Here is a 24715-nt window from a genome sequence, read left to right as displayed (position 1 = left end):
ACGCGGTGGGGCCCTGGCGAGACGCCTCCTGAATGCAGGTGGAGGACGGTGGGGGGCGTGAGGAGGGGAGGCAGGATGGACTGGGTGTGAGTGGCGAGGAGAGAGGAGCTGAGACGGCGCCAGGGTGGCGGGTCCTCGGACGGCGGCGGGAGCCGGGCTGACGGGGATGCCTGCATCCAAGGGCCAGGAGTGTCCAGCGGTTTAAGGAGGCATCTGTTGTGTAATTGTGTGTGGAGTCTAAGAAGTGACGCAGATGAATCTATACATAAAAAAGAAACACGGATGTGGGACACAGACCTATGGGGACCAAAGGGGAGAGTTAAGGGAGTGATGCGTGAGGAGTGTGCGGTTAAGAGGTGCAGACTCCTGCATGTCAAATAGGTGAGCAACAAGGATTTACTGTTCAGCAGTCGACTGTGCGCAGCATTTTGTAATAAACTGTAATAGGAAATAACCTGAAAAAAAATCTATTAAAAAATCGACCACGTTCAGAGACACAAAGGATAAATCGGTGTTTGCCAGAGGAGGCTGGGACGTGAAATGGGTGAAAGGCGTCAAAATAGAATAAACAAACGGCGGGGCTGTCGTGTGCGGCCCGGCGACCACAGTGGACGATATTTACCACATCTCTGAACGTCGTTAAGAAAATCAGTCTTGGAAGTCCTCGTCACAAGAAAAGAAGTCCTACAGCTGTGTGTGGTGGTGGGTGTTAACCAGACTTACTGTGCTGGTCATCTCGGAATATAGGATTTACAGATATTCAGTCGTTATGCTGTACAGCTGGAGCGAATATGCTGTTACATGTCAGTTGTGAAAAAGCATCTGGTGAGGGAAGCTTAGAGCGCCCGCCATCCCCTCCCTCCCACCTGTCCCTCTGCCCATTCATGCCCATTCACGTGGTCAGCCAGCTGCCGACCTCCCCCTGCCCACCTGCCCACCCGTCCATTCCTCTGTCTGCCCCCTCGCTTCCTGAACTGCCAGGCCAGGTGCCGCTGTGCCTGCTGGCCGAGTCCAGGGCGGCCACACGCAGTGGTTACCTGCGGGGCTGGGAGGCTGGAGAGTGAGTGTCTCTTGTAGAAGCCAGCTTGTGTGGTGGGACTGAGCCCAGGGCTCGGGGACGTTCTTCCATGCTGCTTGTGAGTCTATTAAAAAAAATCAAGATAACTGGAATTTAAAAAAGTTGTATTTTATATTAGAGACTGAAAAGTATCGGTAACGTGTGTCCTAAGGATGCACACACTTAAAAAGTTTCTGATGTGTTTGCTTTCTGCTCCACCAGCTGTTCACTTTTCTTTCAGATTTTTGAAAGGATACTGTTCATATGGGCCATACGTCATCCTGCCAGCGGATATGTTCAGGGGATAAATGACCTCGTCACTCCCTTCTTTGTAGTCTTCATCTGCGAGTACATAGGTAAGATCACAGCATGCATGGTGCTTTCTTCTCACAGACATTAAACGTGGACTTCAGTGGCCTGACCATGTTGCTCTGCATAATTACACCCGTGCTGGAAATTGCGGTTAATTTTAATGTTATTAATGACGGCCATTAATAATATTGGAGAATAATAGTTTTATCACTGTTGCCCGCTTTGAAAAAGTCCTTAAATCCACATGCTCAACTACTAAAGACATTAAGATGTGTTTATTATTATTAATATCTTCTTTTAAATAATAAATGAGGAGAAATGTAATATATTTGAGGAGTGTGGTTTTGTGTTAATGGCCATAGAGCACTGGCTTGAATGATTTGGATTTAAATGGATAAGGTTAAGGTGATAGACTATTAGTTGAATGTTTTGCTTATAAGCTAAAAAGCGAATCCTCTTTAATTGCATTTCTGCAGCATTTATCACTGTTTTGCTTTGATATACTAGTAGCATTTAATTTTATGGGAATATTAATTACATGCAAAATAATTGGTTTAATGGGCTTTAGGTTGGGTTATACTGTCTCTGAGTACTGCATATTTTTTCTTCTGTTTATGTTGCAGCAAATAGCCAACTGTCGTATAACTTTGCCTGGTTTATGTTTCAAGTTTAAAAACAGTTCTGATGCTATGTGTGTGAGATCTACTTTTTAATTCATCTGTGGACAGAAATGAAACACCACAGGACGGGTTTACTCTTGAGCGGTAGCGTTTTGTTTAAAACTGGTATTACTTTGTCTTCACGTGAACCTTCCTGCCTTGGTGTTTGTCATTGTTTTTTTTTTTTAGGGTGTGTTTTAGCCATCTCAGTTTTAGGTCCACTTCAGATTCTCGCGTTGCTGTAATCTGAAGAGTGAGGTTGACTTGAGACCAGATGGTCCCCTGATGGTGCCCGCTTCTCATCCATTTTGTGGTCCATTTTGTGGCTACCCCTCTCCCATTGCTTGGAGTCTCGTGGGAACCTCTCCGTTGCTAAGCAACCAGTGATCCCGGGCTGCTCCCCCATCATCTGTTCAGGGGGGAGAGGCCGCTCTGAGCCTGCCTGCCTCTCTGCTTCTCGCTTCCTCGTTTGACAGATAATGAAAGTGTTCTTAATGATCCTAGAACAGTAGGAGCTCTGTCAGTAGACTTCAGAGCTGTTAATTGAAAGAAGAAGTTCAACTCAGATGTGATTAGAGAATTGATATTCCATGTTAAATAGACCATTTAATTAATGTGGTAAATAAGTTTGTCCTAACGAGTCTAGCACCAGCGTAGGTTGTAAGACCCAAGCGATCCTTGGTGCGTTTGTCTGAATCATCAGCAGGCTGCGATGAAGGGACACGACCGCGATGTTAATTGTCCAGAAAAGAGAAAAGCTGGAGAGTGTTCAAGTGTTGACTTCAGTTAAACTCAGAGACTCTCCATGCCGTGAGCACACACAGTCGTGTGCACACACACGTGCGCACACACATACGCACACACACAGGCCCCCTGGGGCTGCCGGCAGTCCAGGTCTCTTCCGGCTCCTCACCCTGCTGTCCTGCTGTCGAAGGACACTGGGTCCTCACGGGGGTTTGGCACTCGGACACACACACGTGCAGCAGCACCCGCCACCACCTCTGCAAGCACGTGTGGAACAAATCCTCAGCTCCTTGGAAGAAAAGCTGTGACCAGCCTAGACAGCATGTTAAAAAGCAGAGACATTACTTTGCCAGCAAAGCTCCGTCTAATCAAAGCTATGGTTTTTCCAGTAGTCATGTATGGATGTGAGAGTTGGACTGTGAAGAAAGCTGAGCGCAGAAGAATGGATGCTTTTAGAACTGTGGTGTTGAAGACTCTTGAGAGTCCCTTGGACTGCAGGGAGATCCAACCAGTCTGTCCTAAAGGAGATCAGTCCTGAATATCCATTGGAAGGACTGATGCTGAAGCTGAAACTCAGTACTTTGGCCATCTGATGGGAAGAACTGACTTACTAGAAAGGACCCTGATGCTGGGAGAGACTGAAGGCTGGAGGAGAAGGGGAGGACAGAGAATGAGATGGTTGGATGGCATCACTGACTCAATGGACATGAGTTTGAGTAAACTCTGGGAGTTGGTGATGGACAGGGAGGCCTGGCGTGCTGCAGTCCATGGGGTTGCAAAGAGTCGGACACAACTGAGCGACTGAACTAAACTTTGGGATGGAGCCCCTGGTCGCGGTTGGGCCCTGGAGGTGGCTGTCACCCCCGAGGGGTGTCTGAGGACGGGAGTCAGGAGAGCTCTGGGGACCTCGGTGGCGGGGGTGGGTGTGCAGGTGGTCCAGACCCAGAGGCTGGAGAAGGCCGCTGAAGCCAGCAGGGGGAAGCCCGAGTGACTTGTCGCTTCAGGAGGGTGTCATGTGCTGAGAGAAGACAGTGGAGGCGGGCTCAGTGCAGGGGGGCCAGCCGCTTCTCGGGACTGTGGGCTGGGCAGCAGGGCTGGGTCCTGTGCTTTCCTCTCCAGGCTCCACTGAGCCCAGGGGTCCCGAAGTCTGGGTTTGGCTGGGGGGAAGGAGGCCTCTGTGGCCTTACCCAGCCGCGTTTTGCTCTGTCCTCTGTGGGGCCCAGACGCTGCTCTCCTGTCACCCCTCGGAGGTGTCTGTGCCTCTGCGTTCCCACCAGGCCAGCCTGGGGACGGGGCGCAGGCCCACGGCAGTGCCGGGTGGGGAACAGCTGTTTGCGGGGAGCTCCTCTGAGTCTTTTCGCTGTGTGTTGTATTTACGTACTTCAGAACATGTTACATATAAAATTCTGTTTCGCGCCTTTTCCCGTTTAACCTTAGAACATGAGCTTGTCCCTGTAATGTTAGCTTGTTCCTGTATTATTAAGAGATCTTGGTAAAGATCATTTCCACCTCCTGCACAGAATATTCTGTTGAGATAATGTAGCATAATTCATGAAACCCTTCTAGTGTTGTTGGAGTTTTTAAGTTCTTCTCCCCCTAGGCATGGTGCAGTTTTTAAGTATTTTTTAAACAGGGGCTGTCATATTCATTTTAGCAGTGTTAAATCTTATTTAAGATTAAGAACCATTATTCCGTCACCTTGAATCCCACAATTTAAGTAGAGAGGTATATTTTAGTTGAACTAAGTGGTTTCAGCAGAGCAAAACACGAAGCAGCATTCCCCTAACCCCACGCCTTTGTCCTGCGTGCTACTTAAATGTAGAAGCTGCCCTGACCAGCTCGTGTGGACTCGCTGTGGACCAAGTCCTCAGGGTGCCTGGGAGTGGGTCGGCACGTGGGAGGAGCGTTTTACAGCTGATTCTCGTTACCAGCATGTGTAAGCTCTGATTGGTTTGATATGGCATTTTCTGGTAAAATAAATCAGTCTTGAAAGCTAATATGAAAAGTGACTGAAATGAACAGTGTGTTCACTTATGAGCATTATGGATACTTTTTCATTGTTGTTGTTGCTCAGTCACTAGGTCATGTCTGACCCTTTGTGACCCCATGGACTGTAGCACACCAGGCTTCCCTCTCCTTCCCTGGAGTTTGCTCAGATCCATGTCCTTTGAGTCAGTGATGCTTGTCTAACTGTCTCATCCACTGCTGCCCACTTCTCCTCCTGCCTTCAGTCTTTCCCAGCATCAGGGTCTTTTCCAATGAATTGGCTCTTTGCATCAGGCGGCCAAAGTATTGGAGCTTCAGCCTCAGTCCTTCCAGTGAATATTCAGGGTTGATTTCCTCTCAGATTGACTGGTCCTATCTCCTTGCCGTCCAAGGGACTCTCAAGAGCCTTCTCCAGCACCACAGTTTGGAAGCATCGATTCTTTATTTTTGTGTTACTGTTTATAAGTCAGCGTCTCAAAAGTACAGGTTGTTTTCGAGCAGGTTACTTTTGCCCAGAGAAGACGCCTTTAGCGTGCATTTCCTGGATACCGGAGTGCACTGGGAGTGGATTTAGTGTGGGGTCAGCAAGAGGAGTAAATCCCCAGACCTGGCTGGGCACAGAGGAGAAGCGCTGAGCGGCTGGGGTTTGCTGTCAGCTGAACGCCTGTGCGGACATCTTTCTTCCGCCTCGTCCACTGTCGGTGTGAACTGGCTCTGAGTGACGGTGAGGGTGAGCCGTCGCCGTTTCTTATTGATAAATTACGGTCTTAGAAGCAGTTGTCTACACTTTCTTTGTTTGCATTTATGTCTTTCCTAATTGCACCTCGTTTTCCCGTGTCTATATGAACCAAGGCTGCTGCTAAATGCCTCTTTCACTGGCTTCCTATAGTGTTCCTCACCTAACACACTTTTGCGGTTCACAGCTTATCTCAGAAACATTTTAAAGGTAGAAACAAGAGCATCTGAGTTCAGGACGTTTGCTGTGGCGGTTCTGTTCCGTGTGAGGGAGTGGAGAGCAGAGGGCCCTGGAAATGCCAGTGGCTCAGAACCAGAGGGAGGGGCTGCTGGTTTTGCAGCCCCCTGAGGTGACAGTCAAGTGCACTGTGCTTTCATAGCCCATAACTTGTATGTAGTCAGATTTTCTGTTTAAAAACATCTTGGCGATGATCAAAGTAATGGACTTATACTAAAAATTAAAAAATCAGAAAACTCATTAACAGTACAGCTCCTTGTCTCAGAAGCTGTCATTAGGACATTTTACTAATTTCCTTCTGGTCTTTTTGCCCATGTACTTTTTACATTGCAGCGATTATATTATGCATGCACATTTTAGTACTGCTTTTCGTTTTAATTTCTAAGCATTTCCCAGAGTCATTAAGCTTTTTTAAAAATGTCTTTTTAGAACATGGTGACATACTCCTCCCAGTGGTGTGTAGGAACCGTAGACAGAAGATCAACAAAGGAGCAGACAGAAAACTAAGCACCTGGAAGCCACTGGACCTCAGAGAGGCCTTCAGAGCCCCCATCGTGGCAGGATCCCATTCTTCCCAAGCGCACGCGTAGCGTTCTCCAGTGTAGACCATATGCCAGGCCATAAAGCAAGCATCAGTGCATTTGAAAGGGTAGAAATCATATAAATTGTTCTCTGATCATACAGACACTGTTAGATATTAGTTACGGAAGAAAATGTAACAGATATGTGAAAATTTTAGGATACAATTATAAAGAAGCAATGAGTCAAAGAAGAAGTCACAGCATACGGAGACTTACAGGATGTAGCTAAAGTAGTGCTCCAAGAGATATTTACATTAAAAGAGAGCATCTCAAGTCATTAACTTGAGTTTTCAATTTCAGAAACTAGGAGAAGAAGAGCAAATTAAAGGCAAAACAAACAGAAGGTGGTAAATAAAGGCTAGAACAGAAATAAATGAAGTAGGGAATAGAAAAGCCGTAGAGAAAACTCAACAAAACCAAAGCTGGTTCTTCAAAGAGGGCAACAAAACATTGGTCAACCTTTGGCTAGATTGACCTGGAAAAAACGGGAGAAGGCTCAGATCACTAAAGTTATGAGTGGTCTCAAAAATAAATGGCAGTAAGGACATGCTGTGAACAACTCTCTAAATTAGGATGTAGATGAAATGGAGACGCTCCTAGAAAGGCACGGATTTCCACAGCTGACTGTGATGGTTAATGTTGCATAAATTTGGCTGGGCTGTGGCGCCCACTTACTTGGTCAAACACCAGTCTGGATACTGCTGTGAAGGTATATTTTGATGTGGTTAACATATACATTAGTAGTCTTTCAATAAAGCAGATTACCCTGCATCATGTGGGGGTGGGCCTCATGTAATGAATTGAAGGCCTTAAGAGCAAAGATGGAAATTTCCTGAAGAAGAAAAAGAGGAAGAAATTCTTCTTACAACATAGAAATGCTGCCTGAGTTTCTAGCTTGCTGACCTGGTCTACAAATTTCAGACTTGCCAGTCCTCATAATTGTGTAAAGCTATTCCTTAAAATAAGTTTCTGTGTCTCAGTATAATATAATGTTTATTATAATTTATTTATCAATATTTATATGGATGTAAAGTGCTGCACTCAATATGCCAGCAAATTTGGAAAACTCAGCAGTGGCCACAGGACTGGAAAAGGTCCGTTTTCATTCCAATCCCAAAGAAAGGCAATGCCAAAGAATGCTCAAACTACCGCACAATTGCACTCATCTCACACGCTAGTAAAGTCATGCTCAAAATTCTCCAAGCCAGGCTTCAGCAATATGTGAACCGTGAAATTCCTGATGTTCAAGCTGGTTTTAGAAAAGGCAGAAGAACCAGAGATCAAATTGCCAACGTCCGCTGGATCATGGAAAAAGCAAGAGAGTTCCAGAAAAACATCTATTTCTGCTTTATTGACTATGCCAAAGCCTTTGACTGTGTGGATCACAATCAACTGTGGAAAATTCTGAAAGAGATGGGAATACCAGACCACCTGACCTGCCTCTTGAGAAATCTGTATGCAGGTCAGGAAGCAACAGTGAGAACTGGACATGGAACAACAGACTGGTTCCAAATAGGAAAAGGAGTTTGTCAAGGCTGTATATTGTCACCCTGTTTATTTAACTTATATGCAGAGTACATCATGAGAAACGCTGGACTGGAAGAAACACAAGCTGGAATCAAGATTGCCGGGAGAAATATCAATAACCTCAGACATGCAGATGACACCACCCTTATGGCAGAAAGTGAAGAGGAACTAAAAAGCCTCTTGATGAAAGTGAAAGTGGAGAGTGGAAAAGGTGGCTATTAAACTGTTAACTATTAAAGTCTCAACAATAAAGCCCAGCAGTAAGTCTTCATGGCCTTGGATTACGCCGTGGTTTCTTAGATGTGACACCGAGAGCAAAAATGACCAAAAAAAAAAAAAAGAAAAATAGGTGAATTGGACTACGTGGAAATGAAGACTTCATGCTGTAGATGATACTCTCAAGGGAAGAGACCTCTGCAGAATGGGAGAAATTATAAAGAACTGTTTTAAATCAGTAAGACAATCTGATTTTAACAAAGGAGCAAAGTATTTGAGTAGACATTTCTGCAAAGTAGTGGCCAATGAGCATGAAAAGGTACTGGACATCATTAATCCTTAAGGAATGCAAACCAGCAAAGTCACACCCCCTAGGATGTCGGAAATCAGAGGAATAGGAGCAAACGTCAGCAAGGATGTGGAGGAATCTGAAACCTCGTGTCTTGCTGGGGGCCTGTCCAGCTGGTCCAGCAACTTTGGCCAACAGCCTGGCACTTCAGCAGAGGGTTAAGCCTAGCGTTACTGTGCGACCTGGCCGAAGCCTGCTGCGAGTGTTCCCGCGAGTGTTGCTCGTTGCAGCCCGCAAGGCCCAAAGCCCGGCCGCTGGTGCAGGTGGAAATGAAGGGTGGTCTGCCCGCGCAGTGGAGTATTGCTCCGCAGTGAAGGGGAGGGTGGGCCGAGACACGCTGTGAAGCGGAGGGCCCTTGGAAACGTGAGGCCACATAGCGTGCGATTCCACTCATGGGAAGTGTCCGGGGTCGGCAGGTTGGCGGGGACAGAAGGTGGGTGAGAACAGACCCCTGCCTGTGGCTTGGGAACAGAGCTGGGGGCGCGTGGGGGTTGACCTGCAGGTGTGGGGTGTCTTTTAGGAGGGACCCCGTGTCCTGAAATCAGGCTCCAGTGACTGTCTGCACACTCAGTGCATGTGCTGAAAACCGCTTTCCCTGGCCGAATGGCGTGGTGTGTGAGCTGTACCTCAGCAAAGTGAAAGTGTCAGTCGCTCAGTCGTGTCCGACTCTTTGCGACCTCATGGACTGCAGCCCACCAGGCTCCTCTGTCCGTGGGATTTTCCAGGTTAAGGATATTGGAGTGGGTGGCCATTTCCTTCTTCACGGGATCTTCCTGACCCAGGGATCGAACCCCAGTCTGCTGCACTGCAGGCAGGTTCTTCACCGCCTGAGCCACCAGGAAGCCCAGGAAGTCCCTCAGGATGGCTGCCGTGGAGACGGCAGAGGCCTGTCTTCATCCCCGTGGCTGGTACACTACGGTCCATAGGCGGGGCGCTTAGAGGAGCGGGGTTTGTCTCTCAGAGTTCTGGTGGCTGGCAGGCTGGGCGTCTGCGGTTGGGGTGGCATGGTCTTGTTCTGGGGGCCTCTGCCTGGTCCGTAGCCTGCGTCCTTTCAGGGTAGGGGGGCGAGGGGGCTCTGTGGGGTCTCCCGTGTGAGGACGCTAGTCCCATTCACGAGGGTCCGCCCACACGACCTCCTCAAGGCCCTGCCTCCTGACCAAATCCTCCTGGGGTGAGGATTCCAGCATGTGGATTTTGAGGGGACCCAGACGCCCGGCCCGCTGTCCGCTGTGAGCTGGCACCGCATCGGGGCAGTTTTCCCTGGATGCAGGTTTGCATGGTTCTCACTTTTCCACTGTCCTCGACAGTACACGCAGTGTTTCTCGAAGTTCTAGACTGCATCTTGGGTTGTTTTCTTGACATGCAGTCTTAGAAGAGGCAGGAGGCGTTACTGACTCAACTGTGGGTGTTTTTTAGTCTTGATGACATTTGCCAGGGGGATGTCTGGCCGTCTCTCTGCAGCCCCGTCAGAGACGCCCTCTCGCCCTGGCTGGGGGGGTGCCCCGAGCACTGTCGCCACGTCTGCGTCTCTGTGCCCCCGTGTGTGTGCCACTCCTTTGTGGATCCGTCCGTGTCTGCCTGTGAGGCTGTTCCGACGGGTTCAGGGCTCCACGATGGTAAAGGACTTGGGGGATCAGCCAAAGGGCCAGGAGCAATTAGACGCTCTCCGGTGTGACGTCTGCGTTTGCAGCCTGCGGGAGCCATACTCAGGAGGCCTAATTGGGAGCTTGGCAAAGACGAGTGTGTGTGTTTGTGTGTGTGTGTGTGTGTGTGTGTGTTAGTGAAACAACGCTGCCTTGTCGCCTGGTGGCTGCAGTCCTCTCCTCTACACACACTGTTGTGCTGAAGCAGGTGTTTAGCCAGCACTCCCTTCTAGAAGACACTGCCAGGGCTGTTCGTTCCCGGTCCCTGAGGCGCATGCTGGCCTGTTTGGAATGCCGCGGAGGTGGAATCAGTTGAGGTGGTTTTGTGGAAACTCGGTCCGCGTGTGCTCACAGAACACGCATTGGTATCAGGTCTCTGCTCCCCTTTCCTGTGGAGGAAGACGCTGGTGTCTCTTATGAACCAGGAGGTGAAACCTGCATCCAGTCATCAGCCACCCGGAAGGAAGGCCTGTCCTCTCTCTGGCCTATGGGCCTCCTTCTGGACCTTGCTTTCCGTCAGCTTGACCCGGCGCATCCCTACCTTGCTCCCCGCTCAGGCTGTGTGGGTCTGCGGTCTTTCCCTGCACCTGCAGGCTGCAGCCCCCGCCGTTTGGGGAGCGCGTGCTCTCTGTGCCGAGGGGCTGTTGGGCGCGTTAGTCTCCTAGGACCTGGGGCTGCAGTGCCCCGGGTCCGCGGGTTCGTCCGTCTTTTTCTCCCTGTGCTTAGATGACAGCCCCCCTGCCTTGGAGCTGCAGCCACTGCCTGGCGTGGGGGGCTTAGGACTGTGGGGTAAAGAAGGGGCTCTCTCCGACCCCTGCCCTAATTCCCCTGAGCTGCGTTTATGATTTAATTAAACTCCGCTGTGTGTTTCTTCTCATTTCTAACAGCAGCCTTCGTGACGGAGGCATTACTGCTTTGAATTTAGGAGAGAGATGTGCAGAGGTTAAGCATCTTGCCAAGGTCCTGGCGTTCCAGGTCCAAACCGTTTGCCTGGGCATCCAGACAGCTCTGCCCCCGGACGCCTTCCTGAGTTGCTGGCCTGGCTCTGCTTGAAGCCCCGAGCCCCCCGATCACGTGATTGTTGTGCCCGCCGCTGGTAGTGAAGTCAAGGATTAATTTCCCCAATTTGTAGCTGTGCTTCGCGACACGCCGCCGAAGCACTTTCGCACGTTCAGATATGATCCCTGAGGCTGAGGTGGTAGAATTTTATCCTCGTTAATTGGGACCCTTTGTACAGCCTTTCAAAATCCTTTCACCAGAGAACAAGTTCTATTTCCTTCCCACTGAAGTGCAGTTTCACATCTTTTCCCCCCTGATTCATTTCCTTTCTTTTAAATGGTTTCTCTTCATTTCCTGTTTTAAATTGCTGTCCTTGCTGAAGTGGTCCTGGCTCTGGCTAAGAGGAAAAAACTAACAAATTAACAAAAACATTAGTGGGATCCCTTCCCTTTTTACCCTCCTAATATACCATGTCGCATAATCTGACATCTGGAAACTTCAGCAGTTGAGCACAAGGTCTTTGAAAACGTTTGAATTCATCTAAGTCACAGGAAGTGATATGTAATACGGATGTGAGTTGGACCATAGACAAGGCTGAGCATCGAAGAATTGATGCTTTTGAACTGTGGTGCTGGAGAAGACTCTTGAGAGTCCCTTGGACTGCAAGGAGATCAAACCAATCCATCCTAAAGGAGATCAGTCCAGAATATTCATTGGAAGGACTGATGGTGAAGCTGAAGCTGCAATACTTTGGGTACCTGATGCCAAGAGCCAACTCATTGGAAAAGACCCTGGTGCTGGGAAAGATTGAAGGCAGGAGGAGAAGGGGGTGGCAGAGGATGAGATGATTGGATGGCATCACTGACTCAATGGACATGGGTTTGAGCAAGCTCTAGGAGAGTGAAGGGTGGGGAGCCTGGCATGCTGCAGTCCATGGTGTCACAAAGTTGGACACGACTGAGGGACTGAACAATGAGCAAGTCTTGGAAGGCCGACTGGGAGGGTGGCTGGTCCTCAGAGCTCGCAGTGGCGGTGGTCACACCTGTGAGGTGGTCACACCTGTGAGGAGTGGTGCCGGCCCTGGATCCTCTCCCCAGAAAGACCCAGCCCCACACTTGTCAGCACTCCAGAATTTCACGAGCCCTATTTCCTGGGCCTGGGTTCAGAATCCCTTTGTGATAATCAGAGTCCTGCAGAGGAGTGTGGCCTGAATTGAGGGCTTTGCCAATTTACCCTTGAAGAGCCTCATCCTTTCTCCCCACAAGCTCTCGCTTTCTTTTCTAATTTTTGTCTTTCACTGTGTGAGAATGAGAAATTTGCAGATATTTCTTATATAGCACATACCATTACCCATCTTCATTTTTTTTTTTTTTTGGCCTTTTTAAATGTTTCCCTTTTACCGAAGGTTACTGTTAAATTACCAAAACCGTTTTCAGATCATCTTTTGTTTTGTTAACATCAATTAACAAATCCAGACACACATGTGTCTTTGTGCCCAGGCCATATGCTTGTTCCCCTGGAAGTACCATGTGTTGGTGGAGCGTCAGAGCCTCCTGAAAGGGAGGGGGCTCCTCTCTGCGCTGGCTTCTGTCCTGTGAAGGCCAGATGGTGGGAGCGTCGGTGAGACCCCACCATGCACAGTGCGCTGGCTGAGGGGCGGCCGTAGCAGGGAAGCTGGGGCACCCGGCTCTGCTGTGGGGAGGTCTGTGGCCAAGACCCGAGCTCAGCCCTGCATGTGGGGGCCCAGCGCCCGACGCGTGAAGGTTTTAAGTGACCGGGGGTGTGGTCATGAGCACCCTGAGGAGCTTGATTTCAAGGCACAGTCTGACCTGTTCCTGGCCGTTGCATGTTCTACATTCCTTTTATTTTACCCACAGACATTTCATTAGAATCTTAAACAATCACCAGCATTTGGTTTTGAGAGCCTTGTGATGTATTATTCTCTGATCTGTTGTTTGTTTGTATTTCCAATTCAGTGTTACACCTTGGGAGACAAGCCCTGCTTTCAGACAGATTCATCCTTAAGGAATGCCTTATTTGATGTTAGGTGGTTTCTTTGCTGACTCACGCGTGCAACTGTTCGTGAGTTTTCAGAAAGTGCATGTGCTCTGCTAGTCAAAGTGAAACTGTATTAGTGAGAACAGCTACCACTGTTCACGAGTTCACTGCGTCGGACAGCCCATCGTCACAGGCAACTCTGGAAAACCCGCTTTTCCAATCGGCACGGGGATGCAAGGCCCCCTATCGAGTGATTGGCGTATCCAGGCCTGCTAACCCAGAACTTTGCTGCTTATCAGAAAAGAGTTAAGAGACAGACCGGTTAGGGATTCGGCCGTGGTGTCGGACTCTGTTTATATCTTTGCAGTGCTTTGCATGAGCGATGCTGATTGAGTGATGCTGGTCTGCGGGGGCTTTTAGTTCCCTTCCCTCGGGTTTAGGTATAAGTGTTGCCTTTGCTTCCTGAAGGGAAGGGGGAGGTTTCCTTTCCCCTTCTGTGGCCCCGCCCCGCTCTCCTGAAGCCCCCTGGAGATGGAAGGAGTGCAGACTACAAGTCGGGATGGGGTGGGAAGGCTTAGCAGCTTTTTTTGCAAGTCGTGAGGCCATGGTGTCAGCGTAGTGTTTTTTTTTTTAATATTCATGTATTTATTTGGTCGCCTGAGGTCTTGGCTGTGGCTGTGGGACCCTCCTCGTGGCACGCAGGCTGCAGAGTGCGTGGGCTCAGCAGTTGCCGCGTGTTGGATCTAGTCCTTGACTGGGGATTGAACTGGGCCTCCTGCGTTGGGAGTGTGGAGTCTTAGACCCTGGACCTCCAGGGAAGGCCCCATGTAGTTTTATTCTCCCCTTCTTCTTGTCCTGTGGTGTTTTGAGAGGAGATGTTGGGAGACGGGCAGTTTGGGGGTGGGTAGCCATCGTTTGCAGCTACGTGCACGTCCTTTCTCCAGAAATCTTTATCTTCTGCCTAAGACGTGTCAGCCCTCCACTCCTTTCTCTGAACCTCTCGTGTCCACTCCGTCTAGCGGGTGACATTTTTTTTCAGGACCGTTTTCTCCACGAAGCAGCACAGGCCAGGCCCGAGTCCCGCCCGGGTCCCTCTGCGTGGCGGGCAGAGGCAGGTGTCTGTGGCAGGCAGTCAGATGGGCACGGCCCTGCGCGGCCCCCTTGCCCGGGGCTTTCTGCAGCCCCTCACAGACAGCTTGGGGCTCACGGGGGCTTGAAGTCGGGGGTGTGGAGGCCAGGCAGGCAGAGCAGTGAGTACGGACCTTCCCGTCGGGTTGGGACATACATCGGTCAGCCTCTCGGCTCAGCGGAGAGTCACTGGATAAAGAACAGAGCGTGAAGCGGACCTGGGTCATGGCCCTCTTGCGGGAGTAGACCCCAGCCAGAGGGGCAGAAAATTAGCCTTGCGCGTTTACTGACCGACCAAGACTGTACTTCTCCAGCTGGGCCTAAAGAACCATCAGCTTTAAACTCCAAGTGAGAGCAGTTACTGACCAAGAGCTAGACTAACAGACACGCCTCACAGACTCTCTGACTAGAATCAGGGACGGTCTGACATTTGCCAAGTGCTGGGAGTGAGCAGGCGTTCTCAAGACGAACATTCTACCCGCATGAGTCCAGCGTTGGGCTTTCCTGGTCGAGGACCAGCAGGGCTCTTTGGGGGACACACAGAAGGAGGTGGGGCTTTACTCAGGCTGCAGGCGTCTCTGGTGGTGTTCTTAGTTTTGAGGACCACTCTGAACCTCCACGAACCCTCAGGGATCAAGTGACCCAACTTTAGTTTCTGAGTTTCCTGTTTGCATATTTTGAACTATGTGTAAGGGTTGAAATTTGATGACTTTTGTTCCACTCTTCAAAGAGCAGGGAGAAAAATCTACTTATTTTGAAAAGTAGAACAAAAGCCCCATTCTATCTTGCCGCTACTATATAGGTCCCTTGAATCTTTTTATAAATCTGAGATACATTGTCAGATCATAATGATCTTAATTTCTTTCTGTATCTTAAAATATTTTGCTCTTGTGTCATCCCAGGTATTATTATATCGTTACTCATCAGTCATTCCTAAAAGTGGTTAAAAAAGGGGCTTAGATGATATAAGAATGAAAGAATGGGAGATGGACTCATCGCAAAGAATATAATAGAGAAATAAGCAGCTCCTTCTGTGAGATCCTTCAGTTTGCTTATTGTGTTTTCCAAATGATTGCTTATCAAAGATAAGGAGTCTGGAGACATTTTTTTGAACATAGTAGAGAATTTAGGATTGTTTATTTTTCACGCATAATGACGAGAGGAAAGCCGGCAGAGGAGACGTGTCCCCGTTATTAGATGGACAGGAGATGGGCACGGGGGAGCAGCTGTCTCGAGGCTGATGACGACGGGGACAGTGGTCGTCTGAGCAGATTCTCAGACGGCGTGTCTGCAGCTCCAGGTGTCTCAGATGGATTTCCCATCCCAGGCATCAGTGATGCACGGCGTCCTTCTAAGGACATGAAGGGAACGTGGCTCCCCCTCCAACTGGTCGTCTGGCAGGAAGGCCTCCAGCACGCCAGACTGCGACAAGAGTGTGGCCCATCCCCCACTTTCCAGAAAGGGAGGATGTTTGTGGACCCGACTTGGGTATGAACGGATAAATGCTGAAGGCAGGCGCGTCTGCAAGAGGTGATTGGAACGCAGGCCGCCCTGCGCGGTTCACGGTGAATATCAGTGAAGGGGCCATCTCTTCTGTTGTGTGTGTGTTTCTTTTCCTTTTAACTTTGTGTTAGGTGTCTTCCCCTTTCTCTATGGGCTTCCCAGGTGGCTCAGTGGTAGAGAATCCACCTGCCAATGCAGGAGACATGGGTGGGGTTTGATCCCTGGGTTGGGGAGGTCCCCTGGAGGAGGAAATGGCAACCCACTCCAGTGTGCCTGCCTGGGAAATCCGATGGACAGAGGAACCTGGCGGGCTACAGTCCACGGGGGTCGCGTAAGAGTCGGATGGGACTCAGCGACTGAACAGTAAGAGCAGAGCCCCTTCTTTGTAAAGACGTCCCCCGCCCTGTGCAGGCCCCGGTGCCACCACCGCTGTGTGTGTCTTTGGGCGAGTGTCCCGGCTCCTCCAAGGGTGATGAGTAGTGTCTGCTGTGGCTGCTGTCTTCCAGCTGCTTAGCTCAGCCATTAGCGTCAGATGTCCGAGTTTTTTGCTTCAGTAGCAAGAATTGAGTAATATTCAAGAAGGCTCCAGACTACATTAATATTTAAGAGCCTCTGTGAATCCAGGAAGTGCCTGTGAAGGCCTTGCAGGTCTAATGTATACAACATGCGTCCATCAGGGGGGCGGCCGTGCGCTTAGCTCCCCATCTGCAGAGCTTTATTCTGGGGGAGCGCATCTGGCTCCCAACGCTGAGCCTGCCACCTCCCTAAGGTGTCCTTGCCGGGAAATCACACTTTCTGTCACCTTGCTGTCCTAAACAGATCTGTGTCCCAAATAGAAAGGAAAATAAGTGTGATTACTTGTGAAACTGCCTTAAGGGGCAGCGAGTTACAGGGAAGAAATGAAGTCTTGATCGTCGGTCCCCTCGTTTCGGGGCCACATGTCGTCGGGAAGGTTGGTGTGGACTGGCTGCTGAAGGGGGAGACGGGTCCGTCCACCCGGCCCGGTGGATGAAAGAGCGTCGTGCTCCTGGGACCAGGTGGACGTGAGCTCGAGTGGCGGGGGCAGCCGGGACAGTGTTGAGCCAGGGGACCTGTGCCAGAGAGCCGATGGTCGTTCACGTCGTGATGGGGAGGGGGCCTAGGAAGGGATCTGCCGCTCCCCACTCGGCTTGTGCCGCCCCCAGCCTCCCTGCCACATCCGTCACATGCAGTTCACGGGCCTCGCGCCCACCTGGCAGGGCCCGCCCCAGAGGTCTTCTTCACCAGGAACAGAAAGCGGCTGTGTCCCCCCTCCATCTGCTTAAGCAGAAACTGACTCAGGAGGTGCCATGGTCTGCAGCTGCGGCTTGAAACGCTCAACCATCAAAGACTTCAGTTCAGTTCAGTTCTGTCCCTCAGTCGTGTCCGACTCTTTGCGACCCCATGAATCGCAGCACGGCCAGGCCTCCCTGTCCATCACCAACTCCCGTTGTTCACCCAAACCCATGTCCATCGAGTTGGTGATGCCATCCAACGATCTCATCCTCTGTCATCCCACCCTCTGTCATCCCCTTCTCCTCCTGCCCTCAATCTTTCCCAGCATCAGGATCTTTTCCAATGAGTCAGCTGTTCATATCAGGTGGCCAAAAGGATTGGAGTTTCAGCTTTAGCATCAGTCCTTCCAATGAACACCCAGGACTGATCTTTAGGATGGACTGGTTGGATCTCCTTGCAGTCCAAGGGACTCTCGAGAGTCTTCTCCAGCCCCCGGTGTAGGTCCAGAGTAATGGACGCTGCTGGCCGGCAGGACCAGAGCAGGGGCCGTCCGTGATGGGAAGGGGGAAGGAACCCGCCCCGTCCCCGCTGCCTGTGTTCTCTGTCTGACCTGCCGAGTGGTCGTCCTGCGCCCGCCTGCCCACCTCGCTGTGTCCCGCCTCGCTGCAGGTGCCTGCCTCTCTTTTCCAGGTCTAATCCACTGCCTTTCACTCCACATCACCGGCTCCTCCAGCCCCGGGCAGCCAGTGTGCTGCTTCTGTCTTCAGGGTCATCTGTGCGGGGCCTCCCGTGGAGACAGACGCATACATGGGGTGCCTGGCTGCTTCCACTTGGCGTCATGTTTTTCGGGGTCCCTGGAGCTGCCGTGTCCGTCAGTGCCACGTTCCCTTTCGAGGCTTGATAATGTTTCACCACGTGCACAGACCACGTCTTGTCTGTGTGTTCGTCAGTTGACACACGTGGGTTTTCCCCCCCTTTTTGGCTGTTACGTAGAAGGCTGCTGTAATCATTTGTTTACAAGTCTTTTTGTGTGGACATGTTTCGGTCCTCTTGACTGTATACTTAAGGTTAGAATTGCTGGGTCAAACGGTAACTCCGTGTTCAACATGTAGGGGAACTGCCAGACTCTTTTCCAAAGGGGCTGCAGCGTTTCACGTTCCCACCATCTGAAGGATTCTGAGTGCTCCACGTTTGCCCACACTGGCTAGTGTCTGTCTCTTTTATTTCAACCACCCCAGTGGGTGCGGCATGGTGTCTCATGGTTTTGAGTTGTATTTCCCTGATGGCTGATGCTCTTATGTGTCTTTTCATGTGCTTATTACTATTCTTTAACACAGTGGGGTTATATTAATATATGATGTGGGATTGGAGCCAATTAAAATCTTTTAAACTTTAAATTCCTTTTACTGGGACTTCCTGCTGGTCCCATGGTTAAGACTCCAGGCTTCCACTGCAGGGGGCACAGGTTTGAACCCTGGTGGGGGAACCAAGATCCCACATGCCACGTGGCCAAAGAAAAATACCTTTTGCTGGCATTAAAGTCTGTATACATCGTGCTTTAATAAAAGAAAAGCCTTTTAACTTGTTTTTTGTCTGTAATGACTTGACTGAAGTTGGTCTCAAATTTTGTAAAATGAAAAGTCTTTCTCTTTTCATTATTATTACTTTCTCTTCTTAGCGGATAAAGTATCCTCAGAGAAAGTTGGATGCAAAAATTTGATTTATTTTCATATTCAGAAAAGCTGAACGTGTAGGTTGATTTTTCTTTTAAGGTAGAGATGTAAGTTTGTAGAGAGTAGGTTATTTCAATTTCTGCCATTTTGTGCTTGAGAGAGATTAAAGAAAAAATTGAAATGAGAAGCTGCCTCTTCTAACTTTGCAACTTTATGCTTTCAGCAACTGAACCTCTTCAGAATCTGTGGGTTGGTCATGACTTTGCTTCTTAAAAGTCGAAATGGAATCCCCATCTTGTGGTCTCTTTGCAGTTTCTTTCAGTTGCACAGATTTTTATAAAATCAGTCATAGTGTAGATTTTTGATATACCAAAATGTATACGACATGGTATTTGCCCTTATATAGTGCAAATTTCAGAAGGAATAAATGATTTATTATATTCTTTCAGTCAGCAGTTACTACTGAGAGACAACGGTGATGCTGGTTCTGATGATGGTGGTGGTGGTGGGTGAATGGTGAGTGATGGGGATGGAGGTGGTGGTGGGTGAATGGTGAGTGATGGGGATGGAGGTGGTGGTGGGTGAATGGTGAGTGATGGGGATGGAGGTGGTGGTGACGGAGGTGGTGGTGTTGGTGATGGTGATGGTGTGGTGGCTGCAGCCGGCGTCCTTTATTCCAGGAGCTTTCAGAGAACTTTCCTTTCTGAAGTTGATGCTCCTATCATCCCATTTTGCAGATCAGCAAACTGAAGCACAGAGATTATAAGTTGATCAGCGTCTTCACACTGCTGACGGTCAGAGCCAGGACTGACCCTGGCAGCCTCTTGTGCGTGGACAGCTTTCCTCTTTTATGGGAAAGGGGCACCTGGAGGCTGGTGTCAGTAACTGCGAGCTGTCTGGGCCGTGCCCTCATGCTTCTGTCCCTTCCTCTGTGGGCCGGGTAGGGTAGGGGTCCTGGGGGTCCTCCCCATCCATGGGCTTCCCTGGTGGCTCACCTGGTAAAGAATCCACCTGCAATGCAGGAGACCCCGGTTCGATTTCTGGGTCAGGAAGATCCGCTGGAGAAGGAATAGGCTACCCACTCCAGTGTTTTTGGGCTTCTCCTGTGGCCCAGCTGGTAAAGAATCTTCTGCAATATAGGAGACCCCAGTTCGATCCCTGGGTTGGGAAGATCCCCTGGCGAAGGAATAGGCCACCCACTCCAGTATTCTGGCCTGGGGAATTCACAGACTGTATAGTCCATGGGGTTGCAAAGAGTTGGACATGAGTGAGCAACTCACGTCCGTCCACGCAGACTCTTCACCGTGAAGTGTTGCCTCCTGCCCCCTCGTGTTTGGAGACAGTGCCTTCTCGGGGGCTCAGGGCTCCGTCCTTCTCTGGAGAACAGGGGCCCGGAGGAGGGCGGCTGGTCTGCGCACCTACAGCTGGAACTGGGTTGCAGTGAGCGTCATTTTTCTGTCTGATGTTGTGCACATTTTCCATTAGAAGTTGCTTCTCTACTCTGCAGTAGACGTGTGGCCTAAAGTGCTGTAGAACGGTTTTTATCAGCGGTAGAGGCAGCCCTGCCGTTCTGTGTGATTCTGACTCTCTGGATTGAAGAGCTGTCTCGTTAGCGGCTCTGTGTTAGTATGAACCCTCCTTTCTTATCTTGCCCCTCAGAGACGTGAACACAGCTTCTGAAAATGAGGCACTGGGGCGCTTTTGTTGAATCCACCAGCCGGCCCCACTGAGGCTCATTTTCCCTGCCAGGCGGGTCAGCATCAGCTTGCGCATTGCCGAGGCTGCCCCCTGGTCCAGCCTGTGTGATGGGGCCGCCTGGGCTGCTGTGTTGTGGGTGCCCCTGGCACCAGTGACGCTCCTGCCCTTGCTGGCAGAGCGTGTTCTGTCTGGAGGGAGAGCAGCCAGGACACACGATGCTTCTCCCTCAAGGCTGAGGGTGGCCAGGGGGCTGCGAGGAGCGGGGGGGCCGTGTTGCTGACACGCAGGCGCCTGGGATCATCCTCGTCTGATGCTCAGGCCCACGGGCCTCGGACGACTGCGGGATCGGACTGTCGGGACGGCCTTGGGGCTTGCGAGCAGCGTGGCGGGTGGGAGCAGGGGCAACGTTGAATGCCGGAGCACAGGTGCCCCCTCATCGCGTTGTCCAGAAGAACCCCTGAGAGGCGCATAGACAGGCTCTTGGGGTGACAGGCGCTGGCCCCTGCAGTGCCTTAGCGATTTCGCAGGCAGTCTGCCTGTGGGACGAAGGTGCTGCATGCACGCAGTCAGCACCCTGCATGACACTGTCAGCGAGACTGCGTCTCCAAGGACGAGCCCGGGGCCTCCCTCAGACCCATCAGCTCGGCTGCCGGCCGGGTCGGGCGGTGCCTTCTGAGCTCGGAGCTGGGGGTTCCTGCAGGGCCTTTGCCCCTTATGCTCTTAGGTTGGCAGGACAGGGCCCCGGTGGGTCTGAGAGAGGGTTAAGGGCAGAGACAGGCTCACAGGTGCCTCCTGCAGGTCACGGCCATCCTGGAGGCGGGCATTTGAGTCTTGGTGCACGTCCCAGCCTGTGGGAGGCACACGCGCTGGTCACCGTTTGCCCGTCAGACTGTTGCGTTGCAGGACCGGGGTCTCTTCCTGTGTCCCCTCCGTCGGATGTGCCCTCCCCCTGCCCTCCCCCTCCCCGTCCCAAGCCTCTGTTTCTCCCTCTCTCCACTGGAGAGGTGTAGATTCTCGGTCTCAGGTGTGTACGATGGACTGTGGACTCTGGACCAGGGAGGGGGCTGGAGGTCCCGACCCCAGCCGGACCCCTGTCTCCCCCTCAGGGCACGTGGCTCTCCTGGTGACTTGGCTCCTACCTTCCATTCTGTTGCTAATTTAGGGGACTGGTTACTGAGCTTTTTCTCTCAGCAGGGATGTGGAAAAATTACCAGGGCTTTTAGAGTCCTGCTCCCACCTGATAAACTTGCCTTTCAGTGCCAGCCGTGACTGAAGAAGGCTGCTCTTTGTACCTTTGCAAAAATGTGCTGTTCAGAGCCTCTGTGTTGTCTAGGAAACACGCCTTTGGGGGCTGCAGGGTCGGAGGGCCGGGCCTCGGAGACCGACGGGAGAGATCAGCACAGCCAAGCAAATAAAACAGCGCACCGCGTACCCTCAGAGCGTTTTAGGGGAGGGAGCAAACAGGAAGTCAAAGCTCTTTCAGCAGAAAAGGTTTCATGTGTGTTTTAGCTCCTAACTTGGCTACTAAGATGAAGTCCATACTTTCCCCCTCATTCGGTGAGTTCGACTTGGACGCACGGGGCGGTTGGATCTGATGGACTCTTAGGAACTGGCCAGAGTGTCTGTTCTGCACACAGTCACGACTCCGTGGTTCCCCATTCTTGCTTCTGCCCTCCACGGTGCCCCCTGTGCTGCGCGCCCTGGGCCAGGACGCGGCCGCGGTCACAGCCACGGCCTGCCTTTGCTCATTTCCTGCTCGCTGTGAGCTCCTAACCACTGGGTGTGTTAGCCAATGACTCCTGGCATGTCAGGCAATGACTCCTGGCATGTCAGCCGATGGCTCCTGGCGTGTCAGCCGATGGCCGCGAGTCTGAGTCTGTTGTGTGGCTGTGGTTTCTGCCCAGTGTGGTGAGGGCACAGAGGTGCCTCCTGTCTGTGGGCTTTGTCCCTGAGGGGCAGAAACGGCAGCTTCTCAAGAAGGAACAAGAGTGGTTGTTGACTCGGACCCATCCTGCTGCTCCAAGGCCCTGGGAGACCTGGGGAAGCTGTGCCTCTCCCCCTGGAGGCACAGGTGTCTCTGCACACTGCCACACGAAGGCCACAGACACCAAGCGGAGCGTCCGGGAGGCCGTGACAGCCACGCCGACTGATGCAGGCAGCCCCGCGTGCTGGGCCAACGCTCAGCCTCACGCCCCTTTCCCCAGCAATGCACATGGCAGAGAGCGAAGAGGAGCTGAAGAGCCTCTCGATGACAGTGAGAGAGGAGAGGGAAAAAGCTGGCTTAAAGCTCAACATTCAGAAAACTAAGATCATGGCATCTGGTCCCATCACTTCGTGGCAAATAGGTGGGGCAAGAGTGGAAACAGTGACAGACTTTAATTTTTGGGGCTCCAAAATCATTGCAGTGCAGATGGTGATTGCAGTCATGAAATTAAAAGATGTTTGCTCCTTGGAAGAAAAGCTATGACCAACCTAGACAGCATATTAAAAAGCAGAGACATTACTTTGCCAACAAAGGTCCGTCTAGTGAAAGATACGGTTTTTTGAGTAGTCATGTATGGATGTGAGAGTTGGACTATAAAGAAAGCTGAGTACTAAAGAATTGATGCTTTTAAACTGTGGTGTTGGAGAAGACTCTTAAGAGTCCCTTGAACTGCAAGGAGATCCAATCAGTCCATCCTAAAGAAAATCAGTCCTGAATATTCATTGGAAGGACTGATGTTGAAGTTGAAACTCCAGTCCTTTGGCCACCTGATGTGAAGAACCGACTCATTGGAAGAGACCCTGATGCTGGGAAAGATTGAGGGCAGGAGGAGAAGGGGACAACAGATGATGAGATGGTTGGATGGCATCACTGATTCAATGGACATGAGTTTGAGTAAACGCTGGGAGTTGGTGATGGACAGGGAGGCCTGGTGTGCTGCAGTCCATGGGGTCGCAAAGAGTCGGACATGACTGAGCAACTCAACTGAACTGATATATATATGTGTGTATATATATATGTACATATACACACACACACACCTGTGCACACACTCACTGTACACACACCTGTGTACACACACAGCCACACACACACAGCACATACCCATGCGCACACACCCATGCATGCATCCATGCACTCCTGTGTACACACACGCATGCACACAGGTGCACACGCCCGCGTGCACGCCTGCTCATATGCGTGCAGAGGCGAGGCAGTGCTGGGCCCCCTCCGCCCTCCGCCCCGAGTCCTGTCTTGGTCCCCGGGTTGCGCGTGGCTGTTCAGTGCCGCTCCTCTCAGGAGAGCTTTCCGCCAGCTTGCGCTCCTTGTAAATGTCCAGGGTACGCTGTTGTTGTGAAAAGTGTGTGAGGCTGCATCCCTGCAGGCGGACATGAGCGTTTGTGGGTATCCGAGGGTAAAAGCAGCCTGCAGTGTCCAGCTGTCCGCCCGCAGCCTTGGGCCTGCCCGCCCTGTGCTTCTCTGCCTTCAGCTTGCGCTCCGCAGAACAAAGGCTGTAGCTGCACCTCCCGTCTCGCTGGGAGGCTGATGATGGAGGGTACGTAGAGTGGCGTGAAGTCTTTGAAATTAAATCACCAAGTACATGTGCGCTGGTATTACAACTCTAATGGTATTTATACTTAAATCATTATGATTGCAATAATAATACACCATTTCGCCAATAAAACACAAAAACCACTCGAAAAGAACATTCTAAAATGATAGCATTTTCTGGGGCTGGTCAGCAGTGTCTAATTTGGGGCCTCTGCAATTGGTTTTGTGACTCATGTATTATGTATTTGCAAAGAATAATCAAGGGTGTGCAGCATTGCCCAGGGCAGTGAGTATGGAAAATATACCGCCGGAGCAGCTGTCCTGGAAGAGCGCTCGCCACCTGGGTCGACGCAGTTGTGTCTCACGCAGGCCGGGGGCTGTCGCGGCCTCACGTGCTGGTTTTGAGCCCCTGAAGCTTGACTTTGTGATAATGCGTCATCAGGGCCGAGCGCCTTTTGTCAGCCGTCCAGTTGCTGCAGAGAGGTGCTGTGGGCAAGCGGCTCAGTGGGAACTGACGGTTTTTTTTTTCATTCTTTCTTTAGATACATACAAAATTCATAAATCTGATTTATAGCTGATGGAATTTGTGCTCCCCAAGCAGAAGGCTCGAAGGCGGAGCCTTGTTGGTGGGCAGTGCCTGTCTTCCAGGCCCCCGGGCCCTCCAGCCCCGGAGGGTGCACAGGCGGTGAGGCTGGGGCTGCGTCGTCCAGGGTACGGGGGCCAGCTGCGTCCGGCTCCTTCCGTCTCACCGGATAATTCGTTTAGCTCGCTGGAGCTGGGCCAGTTACTGCATTGAGAGCGAAGTCGGCGAGAGGCGGCCGTTCAGGGCCGGTTTCGGGATTTAGACGTGCTCTGTTGGGACTGCCTGGCGGTCCGGTGG

General features: G+C 51.1%; 1 protein-coding gene across 5 annotated transcripts in view; it reads left to right on the top strand.

The window, feature by feature from the left end:
- The window catches only part of TBC1D22A (TBC1 domain family member 22A), a 323966-nt gene that overhangs the window by 114302 nt on the left and 184949 nt on the right, over positions 1 to 24715 (top strand). For all 5 annotated transcript variants that reach the window (XM_044940746.1, XM_006074970.3, XM_006074969.3 and 2 more), the window contains exon 8: positions 1299 to 1413. In XM_044940746.1, coding sequence (XP_044796681.1) covers positions 1299 to 1413 — 115 coding nt within the window. The remainder of the gene's footprint in view (positions 1 to 1298; positions 1414 to 24715) is intronic.

This window comes from Bubalus bubalis, chromosome 4 (genome assembly GCF_019923935.1).
Source record: "Bubalus bubalis isolate 160015118507 breed Murrah chromosome 4, NDDB_SH_1, whole genome shotgun sequence".
Lineage (NCBI taxonomy): Eukaryota > Metazoa > Chordata > Mammalia > Artiodactyla > Bovidae > Bubalus > Bubalus bubalis.
Note: the sequence above shows the minus strand (reverse complement) of the source record. Positions and strands in the feature narration are given on the sequence as shown.